We start from the raw sequence: 13451 nt of genomic DNA on the forward strand, positions 1-13451 counted from the left end.
TCTCTTTAGAAATTTCAAAACATTTATGAAAAATTAAAAATCATGAGCTGATCTAACATTAAAATTGGAAAAGATCTTTTTTGAAGTCAGTTTTGAATTTTCTAATGAAATAAAGGCTATAATTTATTCAGGATTTTAAATACCTTTTTTATTTTATTGATAAGAACATATTTATGAGGCAGCAGACCTTATGCCAATTAGTATTACTGTGGAAATTATAAGTGATAAAGTACTTTTGTCGTTTTGTTGGCTTCAAGCACTTTTACTTGAGTACTTAGACCATTGCGCCTCCACGCGGTCATTACCGCCATAGCTCGTGCACACACTGCGCGTGCTCTTGTGACACATCCGGCAGGTCCGTATCAATCGATCAGAGAGAGGAAGATGGCGGTGGATGGAGTTAGCGGGGCAATATCGATCACCGAATAACTCGATTGGGGTTGTGTTTTCTAAGTGACTCAAACACTCCGTAACACTTTCAAACGCAGAAGTTTGAACTGGGATTGAAGAAGGGACAAAAAGGAGGTAAATCAGGGATGTGTTTGGTTTAAAATGGCGCTTCCATTAAGCTGAAAGAGCGAGCTAGCTGTGAAAACAACAGGGTATAAAGATGGGCCACACTACGTTCCGCCATCTTGTTCCTTGACTACATGCATGTCAAGGCACGCTAAATTAATCCCTGATAACAAAGCTACAAGGATGGAGGAATTGTAATCGATGTATTGCACTGTCAAACCAAGCAGTCAAAAGTTTTAGACAAAATATCGTAAATTTGGAGTTACGGAGTGCTACCGATTACAGTTGTGTTTAGCTCACTTGCATTGTGTTGTCATTCTGGTTAATTTAGCATTAGCCACAACTGATTTAGTTATATTCTGTTAAATGTCTGGTACATTGTATTCCATCATGCCATAATGTAAGGTTACAGTAGCTATTACTGGTTGTTTTACTGCTGTTAAAGCACAGTTCTGTGTTGATTTGTTGTCTCTGTCTCGATGCTTAGTGTCCAAAACATTAAGCGCAGGTGCCACTGTCGTTTGACCAACGCTACAGCAAAACCAAACTCACTTGTTTGACTTTTATATTAACACAAACAAAATATTTCAGCATAAACATTAACCATAGTCAGATAATTAATCACGACCAGATGGTACAGACTAAAACACTAATTCTGTTTATTATAACTAGGTATGAGTAAAGCTTTTGCCATTAATTGATAAATAAAGGGAAAAAATCTAGCCATCTGTTAAGGAACCCGAGTACTGTTTTTATGTGATTGAACTTCAATGAAGTTGGAACAGTATGACTTGAAAGCTGATGCAGAATATTGCTGACCATTCGAGTCCTTTCTAATGTGCCACATGGGACTTCTTACTTGTCAGTGGTCCACAGAGTGTGTGGCAGCCTGTCAGCCTCTTCCAAAGTCTGCAAACCATCAGGACAATGGACTTCCCCTGGCACAGTGGGAAGGTTCTGGATCAGCTTAACCGGCAACGCAAGCAGGGCCTACTGTGTGATTGCACCTTTGTTGTGGATGGGGTGGACTTTAAGGCCCACAAAGCTGTGCTGGCTGCCTGCAGTGTGTACTTCCGCAGCCTCTTCCTGGACCAGAAAGATGTTGTGCATCTGGACATCAGCAATGCAGCAGGTGGGTTTTGATTTGGCTGTTAACAACAGTTTTTTCATATTTTTATTTTCATAGTAAGAACTTAATTCTAAGTCTCTCTTACCTTCAAATGTTCAGATTTTGCCTGCCATCACAACACTGAAATAATATTTAATGTTCCCCACTATTTCTGCTGTTTAACCATTTTATTTCTCATTATGATTGCAGGTTTGGGTCACGTCCTGGAGTTTATGTACACAGCTAAACTGAGTTTAAATCCACAGAATGTAGAAGACGTGCTGGCTGTTGCTAACTTTCTACAAATGCAAGAGATTGTAAATGCTTGCTCGGCATACCAGTCAATGGCAAATCCAGCTCCTTCCCTCATCACACTGGACTTTGCTGTTGGTAAGTGAGGCCACATACTTTGATATATACATAATGATATTATACTTATTAGGATTATATGATATTAAGTTGTTTTATACTTTTATTTAAAAAATCCCATCTGGTAAAGCCTATCTGTGATATAGTGATTATGATACAATTTAATGAATTGCACCTTTTTTGTAAAATGGAGTGTCACTGGTCAATTATTGCTGTTTATGTTAAACTATTAACCCCATCTGATTGAATTTCATAATTTTAATTAGATTCTATGTTATCATCAATGTATAAAATATGGTGCCTGATATCTGGTAACTAGCCACTATGTGCTATTAAATTGAAACCTTTTGATTTTTCTCTTACAAACAAGATGAAAAACAGGATGACAAAGAGCCGAGAGACGCACTGGAGAGTAATGCAGCAGATGTGTTGTCCCAAGCAGAGGAGAATCCTCCCAACATTCCCACAGAAGATAAAGAGCCCACACAAAATCTGAACGATTTACAAGAAGACATCACTACAGGGACACAGCAACCTGTTTCTCAGCCCTCCCCCACCAGGACATACACAGGCCGAGGGAGACCCCCCAAAACCTCCCCAGTTTCTTCTCAAAAAAAGATACCCTTAAAGAAGGAGAAGGAAAGTGCAGCACAAGATGTTCCTGGATTTCAGGATGACCCTGCTGACGCTGACTACATGCCCAGTAAATACTTTATTTATAGAACATTAATTTGGCAAGTGTTTTACAATGTCTGTAACAAGTTTTGAACATTTTAATTGACTAACAAACTTGGGAAAATTCTTATTTTTTTACAGAATCACAGTTGAAATCTGCCAGCAGCTCATCCTACATGAGCTCTCGAGGGAGAAGAATTAGAAAACCTTCTCGACGGAACTTCCCTCCTGGTGAGCAGGCTGTGCAGCTTTCCACTGGTGTATCAACCTAAACAACACTTTATTCCTCTTGTTATGAAATGTGTTCATTATACAAATGCAATTAGGATCTCATCAGGATTTCTATCAACAGCATTTCATTTAGAGTCAATATAATCGTCTGATTTGTTTGATTTTGGATCTTATATTTAGCTTGTTGTATTTAGCAACAGGGTTAGTGACTTTGCTGTTTTGGCAGTTGCCATTTCTAGTTGACAACAGTATGTAATTTTAGCTGTTTTATTGTTGTCCTTATAGACAATGAGGATGACGGCACATCAAAGACAAAAAGTGAGAGGAAGGTGATGGAGCAAGCAGAGGTGGCTGAAGGAAAGGAGGACGACGACGACTCTGGGGAGACTGGCAATGGACATGCTGATGACGATGATGATGATGATGATGATGATGATGATAATGATGAACATGATGGTGGTGGAGAGGAAGATGAGGAAGACAGCCTGCAGGGGGGAGCAGTCGATCCAAGTAGCGAGAGAGATGGGAGACAAAGTCAGACAGCATCCATGAGCAGCCGATCTGAGTCAAAGCCTTACAGCTCAGTGACACACAAATGTGAGGTGAGGAACAAGTCTTTGTGCCAGAGGGAAGAATAAGGTAGTACTTACCTTTTTTTTCTTCAGCGTTTTGTATACCACTGCTTATCATTGACATGCTGGCATCAGACAGCCCCAGGCACATTTACCTGTTTTACTTCATACAGTCTGTGGCGACATCAAAGCATACATTTGCATTAAACATGGGGATGCATTTGCACAAGGACATCGAAAGTCTTTGTGCAAATGTAGGTTATTTTTATAAGAACGGTATTTCTCAGCTAACTTCTCATGACACATTTTCTTCTTTTCAGGACTGTGGGAAGAAGTTTACCCACACTGGTAATTTCAAAAGACACATGCGCATTCACACAGGAGAGAAGCCTTTTACCTGTCGGGACTGTGACAAGGCTTTCTCTGACCCTGCAGCCTGTAAAGCCCATGAAAAAACACACAGGTGAATTTCTTGTTTATTCAGAGACCCTAAATTTTTATGCACTGTTTTCTAACGACACCTGCCTCCTGAGGTCTGTAAGATTTGTGTTTTAAATTTTGTTCTTGTTGTTTCCTAGCCCCCTGAAGCCATACAGCTGCTCTACCTGTGGAAAGAGCTACCGCCAGATCAGCCTGCTCAACCTGCACCGCAAACGCCACACAGGGGAAGCACGCTACAGCTGCGACATGTGCGGCAAACTTTTCACCACTTCTGGCAACCTGAAGCGGCACCAGCTGGTGCACAGTGGTGAGAAGCCTTATCACTGTGACTACTGTGAGAAAGCCTTCTCTGATCCCACTGCAAAGATGCGACATCTGGAGACGCATGACACAGAAAAAGGCAACAAATGTCCACACTGCGACAAACGTTTTAACCAGGTAGCAGGATATTGGCGAATGTTTAGCTTTTCTTAGGAAAAACCACAGCCATATTTGCATACATTTTCTTAGGGAGCTTTACATTCTTTCCAGGTGGGAAATCTGAAAGCTCACTTAAAAATCCATATTTCAGACGGGCCTCTGAAGTGCAAAGAATGTGGCAAACAGTTTACCACTTCAGGTAAGATTCTGTTTTTCTAACTCGTGTTAAATAGCAATCTGTAAAAAAGAAGACTCAGTTAAATGCTGACCATTTTCTCTTTACCAGTCCCAGCTGCTTGCAGTTAGTGTGCATGCTCTCCAAAATCAAGTGGACTTATGTAGTTATTTGTTTGCTTTGAATTTTTCGTTCTGCCCTTTAAGTGATGATACCTGCTTTCTAGGAAATCTAAAGAGACACTTGCGGGTTCACAGTGGCGAGAAACCGTATATCTGTGTGCACTGTCAGAGAGCCTTCAGTGACCCTGGAGCTTTGCAGCGGCATGAGCGGATCCACACAGGTAATCCTACAATAATCAGAAGAACTGGAGTATGATTAACATATGTTATTCTCATTTATAAAGTTAAAACTACACATGAATAGTATCTATATTCCACTCTATTGAGAAAATGATAATTGCCTTGCAGGAGAGAAGCCCTGCGTCTGTCCTATCTGCAGCAAAGCTTTCACCCAGGCCAGCTCCCTTATCGCTCATGTCCGCCAACACACGGGAGAGAAGCCCTACGTGTGCGATCGCTGTGGCAAAAGGTCAGCTCAGCACAAGATAGCAGACACAATAATGTTGTAGTGTTTGGCTCATTTTCACAAACCCATACCTGTTAAAACATAAAACGCGATATTATGTCTCAAGGAGAGATGAGCATGTACGAGTACAAAACACAAACCACATAAATCCAAATGGCCTACTTTTTATTACTGCATCAGGGTAAATACTCTCTCTCTCTCTCTCTCTCTCTCAACAGGTTTGTGCAGTCTAGTCAACTGGCCAATCACATTCGGCATCACGACAACGTACGCCCACACAAGTGTCACATGTGCAACAAAGCATTTGTCAATGTAGGAGATCTATCAAAGCACATCATCATTCACACAGGTAAAGGCAAATTTTGTATCAAATGATTAAGGGGCTTCAGGCTAATGAAAGAGACAGACATCCTGATTGCCCTTCAGTGAGACCCTGAACCCTAAGTTAGTTAGTCCTCGTAAATTAGGCCAGTTGGCAGCTCCCTCGTGTGTGTGTGTGTTTGTGTGTGTGTGTGTGTGTGTCAATGAGAAGCTGTGTAAAGAACTTTGGGTACCAATAAGGTAGACACTGCTTCTCTACATCCAACTAAACTGATTTTTTTCTTTAATCTGGTTAATCTGTCTTGATCTCCCAGGGGAGAAACCTTTCCTATGTGATAAATGTGGCCGAGGATTTAATCGAGTTGACAATCTACGCTCCCATGTGAAAACCGTCCACCATGGCAAGGCTGGCATGAAGCGGCTAATTGTAGCTGGGGGCAGTGCAAACGAGGGATCTGATGCGTGTGCCGGGACAGCCACTTCTGACAGTGAGATCAACATAGTTACTGTCACTACAGAGGACATCGTCACCCTGGCAACTGAGGCCCTAGCAGCAAGTGCTGTAGCTCAGCTAACAGGTCAGACCCCATCTTTACTCTCAAGTTCACTAACTTTTGTGAGGATTATGCTGCACACTGGGTAGGGCCTAGACAGTGAAAAGTGTTTGATTGCCTTGTATCATGTGTTTGTTTGCAGTAGTTCCAGTGGCTACAACGGTGTCTGCAGATGAGACCGAGGCTTTGAAAGCTGAAATTACCAAGGCAGTAGAGAAGGTGCAAGAAGCAGGTAAGATTGCAGGAAACTATATGAACTCAAACACCATTCGATAACCATACAAATAATCAACAAATGAAATGTGCTTATAAATGGTCTTTTAGAGTACTAGAGCACAATTTGGAGAAATTGTGTAGATCTGGCATAGAAAGTACATACAAGACATAAACTCCAATGCAGCTGTCATAAACACTTTTAACAACACATTTTAACACCTTAAATATAGAAAATTTTAACTAAAAAAAAACTAAATTGCTCTTGCATATGACATGCATTTAATGCATTGTTTTGCATGTGTTTAATTAATAAATGCTCCAAATAGAATATTTTAGAAAATAATTTTATTATAATTTGTGGTCACAAATAGTATTTAATTCATTGATAAAACCATTTTCTAGCTTAGTAAACATTGTATATCTAACAGATATCAGTTACTTACTAAATCAATTCTTCTTGTGTTTCCAGATCCTAACACACAGATCTTGTACGCTTGTGATTCATGTGGTGATAAATTCTTGGATGCAAGCTCCCTTGCCCAGCATGTACGCATCCACACAGCTCAGGCCTTGGTCATGTTTCAGGCAGATTCTGACTTCTACCATTACAGCACAGCCACCACTGCTGAGGGGGATACTTCAGCAACATGGCAACCCACAGCTGAACAGGTCATCCAGGAAGGGGAACTCATTTTCCGTGCCCAAGATGGAGAAGGAGAACCCGAAGAGGGAATGGTGGAAGAGACAGAAGAACAGGAGGAAGGGCCAGGAGTGGTGATTCACATGCATGGGAGAGAGGCCGGGGAGGAGGAAATCAACGCTGAGCTGCAAACAGAGAGTAAAGACAAGGCTGCAGCAGAAGAGGAAATGGAATTTGAGACACAGACGTAGTGGGCCAGATTTGTGAACGGTGTATGAATCTTTGTTTGTGATATAAATTTTATTTATAAAGAAGGAAAAAAGACAGGAAATTTGTTTGGTGAGGCCTCAGAGTTTCAACATGCTATGATTTTAAAAGTAAACTTTACGTAAACTGTGTAACATTTATGTTAACATTCATGGCCATTAATCTATTTTTTTCCCCTACGTCCAGCAAAGGAGATCCATTTATTTAGTTAACACTGTTGAGAATTCTTTCAGAGATGGTTATACTACTTTGTGTAGTTTATAATTAGACTTAAATGAAGCAGCATGCATCATCCTTAAAATTAGAGCACTATTCAGTCTTAACCTAATTTAACTAGGAAAATTATGTTTTATTTTTCCATGTCATGAAATATGTACATTTTCCTTAAATAGTCAAGCTATTTTATTGTACCTGGTTGAAGTATTTTCATGAAAAGCACATTATCTATAGATTATTTACATAAAGGGGAAATATAAAATTTTAAATGTGGTTAGTCTTCTCCTCCTCTTTTTTTGCAAGAAGTGTCATGTTGTGTGTTTATTTTCTGACAAAAATTGTAAATGCTGCGCATGTATAATATTTGAATGTATGTTTTGTCAAGATGTCTTATTACCTCCGATAAAGGATTAAGAGAAATATTTGTGGAGATGACAAACCAGCTAATAATTACCACTTACCTTGATAGCAAGACTGTCATCAATGGTTTTGTGTAATTCTTTTGCCTGTTTGTATGTAACACCATGCAGATGCTCTGTTAAACCTTAGTTACATTGTTTCGCACTGGAAGTCTTTTCAGATCAATAAAGAAAGTCCCCTAAGTCTGACTGGCCTTGTGCTGTTTATATTGATAAGTGAGTTCAAGTTTGGAAAAGTGCCTATTAGATGTGTGACGAAACAAAATGTATACATTTAATAGTGAAATTAAATGAATTTAAAATTTATTTTCTTTATTTAGAACACACAAACATTTAGTTCTTTAAGGCATTTAACTCATGATAAGCCATTCAACTGATGATTTCTAGAGGTTCATTCCTTGAATTGTACTCTATCCGATTGTCAAGTTTATAACGAATCTCTCATCCTATTGGTGGATACTGGGATGACTCCTGATCCTCCGTGATTGGCTGGATGTCGGGGTCAAAGTTAAGCTCGAGTGCTAACGCTGACGCCGACTTCTGCAGCAAAATGGCGGCGTTGACAGCAGTCATGCAGACTAGCCGGTCGTTTTCTGTGTCATCGTCCAAAAAAACAACCGGAATTATGACCCAAAGGAAGTTTAGACTTTTGGGCAATAATGTGCTTTTATTTCTGTCGTTAGCCTCCATGTTGCATTGTGCCCTGGCTGATGGTAAGACGTTGGTTCTGCTGGACAACCTCAACATCAGAGACACCCATTCAATGTTCTTCCGCAGTCTGGCAGGTCAGTCCAAGATTTGTGCTTTTTTTTTTTTTACTTCACAATTTTCTCAGCCGGCACTGCTATACATCTTTGTTGCAAACCTGTCGCCGACGAGGAATGTAGGGCATTTGAGACTTGAGCTTGTAACGTAACTAGATATTAACTTCACGCAACACGGTAAGACTGCTAACGTTAGCTTAGCTATAGTATGTTCGCTGTGTCGCAAAACTTCATTCAAGCTTCTTGTAATTTAAAGAATTTTCCGAAGGAATGATTATAAAAGTACTTTACTATGTTAACTGACATCGCATTTACGTACAGTACATCAAAAAGTAAATTATTGAATTCTATTTTCCTATTCTCATATGAATGTAGCAAAGATTCACTTGTAGCCAATGTCGTTAATAGAAGCTACATTACAGTAACTTAATTTTGTTATAAATATTGCTCTTAACATGATGTTAATTTTAAGTTTAAACAGTAATGCAATAATTCATTTATTAATATAAGATAACGTTACTGTAAACAAACCTGCCCTTGCATTTCTGCCTCTCTTATTGATCTGCGAGCAGGTACACTGCTTTCTAGAGATGGTCCACTGTTCCATCTTGGAATTTACAAACTGATTAATTTTTTTTTAATACTTACTGACTTCATGTGACACACTAATGTACACTTTTCCTATCTATGGTATTAGGGCTTGTGAACTGGCTGTTGGAAGTTGTAGTACTGAGGTCCATAATCCTTTGGACCCTTAATGCAGTGCATGGCCAGTTTGTTCAAGTTACTGCAAAAGTGCAGTACAAATATGTGATAATGTATTTCTTTTTTCAGATCGTGGCTTTGACATTACATTCAAGACAGCTGATGATCCCTCCCTATCTCTGATCAAATATGGCCAGTTTTTGTATGACCATTTAATCATCTTTTCACCATCAGTTGAGGGTGAGTTCTTAATTCAGAATGAGTTTTAATTATTTTCTGCCTGATTTTCTTGTTAAAGCAATCTGTAAATATCACTCTTTTTTGCCATATGCAGACTTTGGAGGAAATATTAATGTGGAGACTATTACATCCTTCATTGATGGTGGAGGCAATGTTCTGGTTGCTGCCAGTTCAGATATTGGTATGTTGGTCACAAACAGCTTTTGCTCCAACATACATACAGGCTAAAATACTGAATTATGTTCATAAATCATGCTATTCTCCTGTTACACAGGTGACCCTCTGAGGGAGCTGGGCAGTGAGTGTGGTATTGAGTTTGATGAGGAGAAAACTGCTGTCATCGACCACCACAACTATGATGTGTCTGATCCTGGAGAGGTAAAGAGAAGACAGTTAATGACAAAAGCAAACACTCCATTTTTTTAAACTTTTTACATTGGTATTTATAAGTCATATTTCTCATTTCTAGCATACCCTGATTGTTGCTGACCCAGGGAATCTGCTGAAGGCTCCCACCATTGTTGGCAAACCCACCAACAAACCTGTTTTATTCAAGGGGGTTGGGTAAGTACAAGTTAATGCAAATAAAATAGGAGAAGCTATGGTCCCCTCTTTGACACATTCAGTTTTTGTATTATGCTGATAGTTGTTTGCCTTAGATTTGAACTATTGACCCAATTGTTACTTTGAGCATGTACTTGGCTGTATCAGAGACTTTTGGAGTAAGAGATGCCATTTATCTTTGCATCCATTTGGTAATGTTACAAGATGAGTTGTGCTAAATACAAACCATATAAATATTTTCTAATCATGTCACGTCTCCTTCTTCCAGCATGGTGGCAGACCCAGACAACCCTCTTGTACTGGATATCCTTACTGGCTCTTCCACTTCTTACTCCTTTTTCCCTGACAGGCCCATCTCTCAGGTAACATCACTAACATATCCTCATAAGGTCCATTGATGACTTTAGAACAAGTTATTACAGATATTTTTCTACCTTAAATTATATTAATTGAAATATGTCCTGTCTTTGACATTACTTCACAAGATAAGGAAGTGGGAAATTACCTGAATCATGCATTGTACTGTATTATCCTTATCTGCAGATCAACTTAATAAATTCAAGAGTCTAGTTGGAATCTCAAAAAGCCCTAGATAACATATTTACTTTATTTTAAACTAATAGCTACTTTTTTACTTCTTAAGTATCCCCATGCTGTTGGCAAGAACACCCTGCTGATCGCTGGCCTTCAGGCCAGAAACAATGCCAGAGTGGTATTCAGTGGCTCTCTTGACTTCTTCAGTGATGCTTTCTTCAACTCAGCCATTCAAAAGGCCACCCCCGGGTCCCAGAGGTGGGCCTCTCTTTTCAACACATACCTGTTCTAACTGTCTCTTACATTATTGATTATTACATTATATTGCAGTTGTCTGCAAGTCTTTACACAGTCTTACGACCACGTGCAAATGGTATTAAGCAATTGTGAAACTATATTAACAACAATGCATTCTTTGATCTTGAGGATTTGCTGTTGTCAGCTTTTTGTTTAATTTGTCTTGTTAATTTTGACCGTTTAAAGTTCAAATAGAAAGTGCCCAAACAGAAACAAAGGAGGAAGGAGTTGACATTTACTCATATCCACATTTAACAATGACCAATTGTACTGTGCAATCTGTAATCCAGCTGTGTCCTATCACGTTATTGACATTGTGGAAAAAATAAAATTTCCTAATAATTTAGTACAGTCAAGATTACTGCATTTTAAGCCATCCCCTCCTTGTTGTGGACTGTATTAGGTATGAGCAGACAGGGAACAAGGAGCTGGCTGAGGCTCTGTCTCGTTGGGTGTTCAAAGAGGCCGGAGTCCTCAGGGTGGGAGCAGTTACCCATCATCCTGTGGGAGAGACAACCCCTCCTGCAGCATACACTATTACTGACCTTGTGGTGAGTTTAAAATAGGACTTATGTAAATAGTCACAACCCTGTAGATATTTGTTTTGCACCTTAATGCCAAACAGTATATTTGTACTTTATCTTGCAGGAGTACAGCATTGTCATTGAGATGTTGTCTGAGGGCCGCTGGGTCCCCTTTGACGGAGATGATATTCAGCTTGAGTTTGTGAGGATTGACCCCTTCGTTAGGACTTACCTTAAGAAAAATGGTAGGTAGCTGTGTTTCAGGAACACCTATATTAATTAATTACTCTTAATACCTAAACATATGATTTGGGGGGGGGGTTGAGCTACTTCACTGTCATCAACTATAACTACCATAAATGTTTTAATTTCTATAAGGAGGCAAATACAGTGTCCAGTTCAAGTTGCCTGATGTGTATGGAGTTTTCCAATTCAAGGTGGACTACAACCGACTGGGATACACACATCTGTACTCCACCACTCAGGCAAGTTATCTAGATGGTTCACTACACCTGGGCATATCCAAACCAGAATACTGCGAAATCTCCATGCATGTAAAGTAACAAATGACAAGCATAAAAATATGGATTGATATTTATGGGCATGAGGGGAAAAAAAGTAACTTATGTGACAATGTTTTGTTTTGTTTTGTTTTTTAACCACAGGTGTCAGTGCGTCCTCTGCAGCACACTCAGTATGAGCGCTTCATTCCCTCAGCCTTCCCATACTACGCCAGCGTCTTCTCTATGATGTCAGGACTTTTTGTCTTCAGCATAGTCTTCCTGCACATGAAAGAAAAGGAGAAATCAGACTAAATGCAAAGAAACAAGGGGTGAGGGGAAAACAAGATAAGATGATTGAACATGTGGTGCAAAGATTTGAAGCTGAACATCTTGCTGGCTTGAATCTTCACAAAGGGACTTTGACTGCAGTCCTCTGTAAAAATACTGTTTCTGGTCAGTTATTGGGGCACTCAGCTAATCGGGGTGTGGAGGCAAAAAGGGGTAACGACTATAACTGGAGTGCAGTGGATTTTTCGTTTTCTACTTTGAAATCTCTCAATGTCTTGTTTATGTTGTCAGTGTTGTTGTATGAAGTTGCTTTACATTTGATAAAAGGAGAGCACTTGCTTTGGGCCAGGAAAGAAATGCACATAAAAGTTTGACCCTTATTATCTCAATCAAAAAATATTATTGTGGTAACTATATGAACTGAATTATGCCAACAGTTCATTTGTTTTTGATAAGATTTTCGGTGTGTTCCCTAAAGGGTGAAGTCATCTTTACAATAAAATGCTGACATTCCACTAAACAGACATCACTGTCCTTTCTTAACATTACATGTAATTTATGCAATGCATTAAATTCTGTTTGCATGGACCCTCAATCATTAAAATCATCAGTCATAGTGCTGCTTTCCAAAAAAGTAAGCTGTGCATAGCTTAAATTAGAACTGTGATGTCTTTAGTATTGTTCAGTGGCCATAAGCTTATCCATCATGCTGTTAACCGGTGTGCTTACAGTTTTTTATGAGATAACCAATAGATTTGGGGTTAAGTTTTGATGTTGAAATGGTATGTAGGTGATGCAAACAACTCAAAATAGTAAAGTGACATTATAAAAAATAATGCAAATTATATCAGTGAAAAAGTTTGCAACCCCTCAATAAATTAACAATTATTGATACAGAAACATTTGTACATTTGTTGAATGTACATTAAATATTTCATACAAGTATGAAGTAGCATAAATTTATTTCAGGTACAACATTATAATTTTAGTTACCTTACTCAAATATTTGCATTTTAGTTACTTTTATTCACTCCAATTTAGAAGGAAAGGCTTGCTTAAATACATTTATTTATGTTTAATTACTTGGCAAGTATAGATTCTCGACACTAAAAATAATTATCTAATAAATATTGACGTACTAAGTGTTTACAATCAGTTTCACTCTTTACCAGGTGTGGTGTTTTTGTGACATACCAAGGCCCCAAAAGTAAGAGAGGATCATTATTTTTAATCATTTTTCTTTTAGCATATGTTTCGGTTTGAGTAAAGATTTTTAAGTGAGTCGCTGTTTTTTTTGTGTGTGT

At 38.9% G+C, this 13451-nt stretch overlaps 2 protein-coding genes across 3 annotated transcripts; both read left to right on the forward strand.

Moving 5' to 3' along the window:
• Positions 1–348: 348 nt before the first annotated feature.
• Positions 349–7917, forward strand: zbtb17 (zinc finger and BTB domain containing 17). Of its 2 annotated transcripts, none has more exons than XM_067528152.1 (15): positions 349–525; positions 1383–1648; positions 1835–2014; positions 2364–2696; positions 2810–2899; positions 3185–3501; positions 3792–3934; positions 4050–4350; positions 4444–4531; positions 4734–4850; positions 4978–5098; positions 5314–5444; positions 5731–5994; positions 6113–6202; positions 6656–7917. In XM_067528152.1, exons 2-15 carry the CDS (start codon positions 1444–1446, stop codon positions 7075–7077), a joined length of 2802 nt encoding a protein of 933 aa, XP_067384253.1. In that variant the 5' UTR covers positions 349–525; positions 1383–1443; the 3' UTR covers positions 7078–7917. The 2 variants fall into 2 exon arrangements, with proteins under 2 accessions (XP_067384253.1, XP_067384254.1); XM_067528153.1 differs by having other exon boundaries at positions 6116–6202.
• Positions 7918–8246: 329 nt separating this feature from the next.
• Positions 8247–12667, forward strand: ddost (dolichyl-diphosphooligosaccharide--protein glycosyltransferase subunit (non-catalytic)). The gene is made up of 11 exons (XM_067528151.1): positions 8247–8513; positions 9327–9437; positions 9532–9618; positions 9712–9815; positions 9907–10001; positions 10270–10363; positions 10645–10793; positions 11236–11383; positions 11481–11601; positions 11735–11836; positions 12017–12667. Exons 1-11 carry the CDS (start codon positions 8279–8281, stop codon positions 12169–12171), a joined length of 1401 nt encoding a protein of 466 aa, XP_067384252.1. The 5' UTR covers positions 8247–8278; the 3' UTR covers positions 12172–12667.
• The last annotated feature ends 784 nt before the right edge of the window (positions 12668–13451 follow it).

Source organism: Channa argus, chromosome 13 (genome assembly GCF_033026475.1).
Source record: "Channa argus isolate prfri chromosome 13, Channa argus male v1.0, whole genome shotgun sequence".
NCBI classification, from domain to species: domain Eukaryota; kingdom Metazoa; phylum Chordata; class Actinopteri; order Anabantiformes; family Channidae; genus Channa; species Channa argus.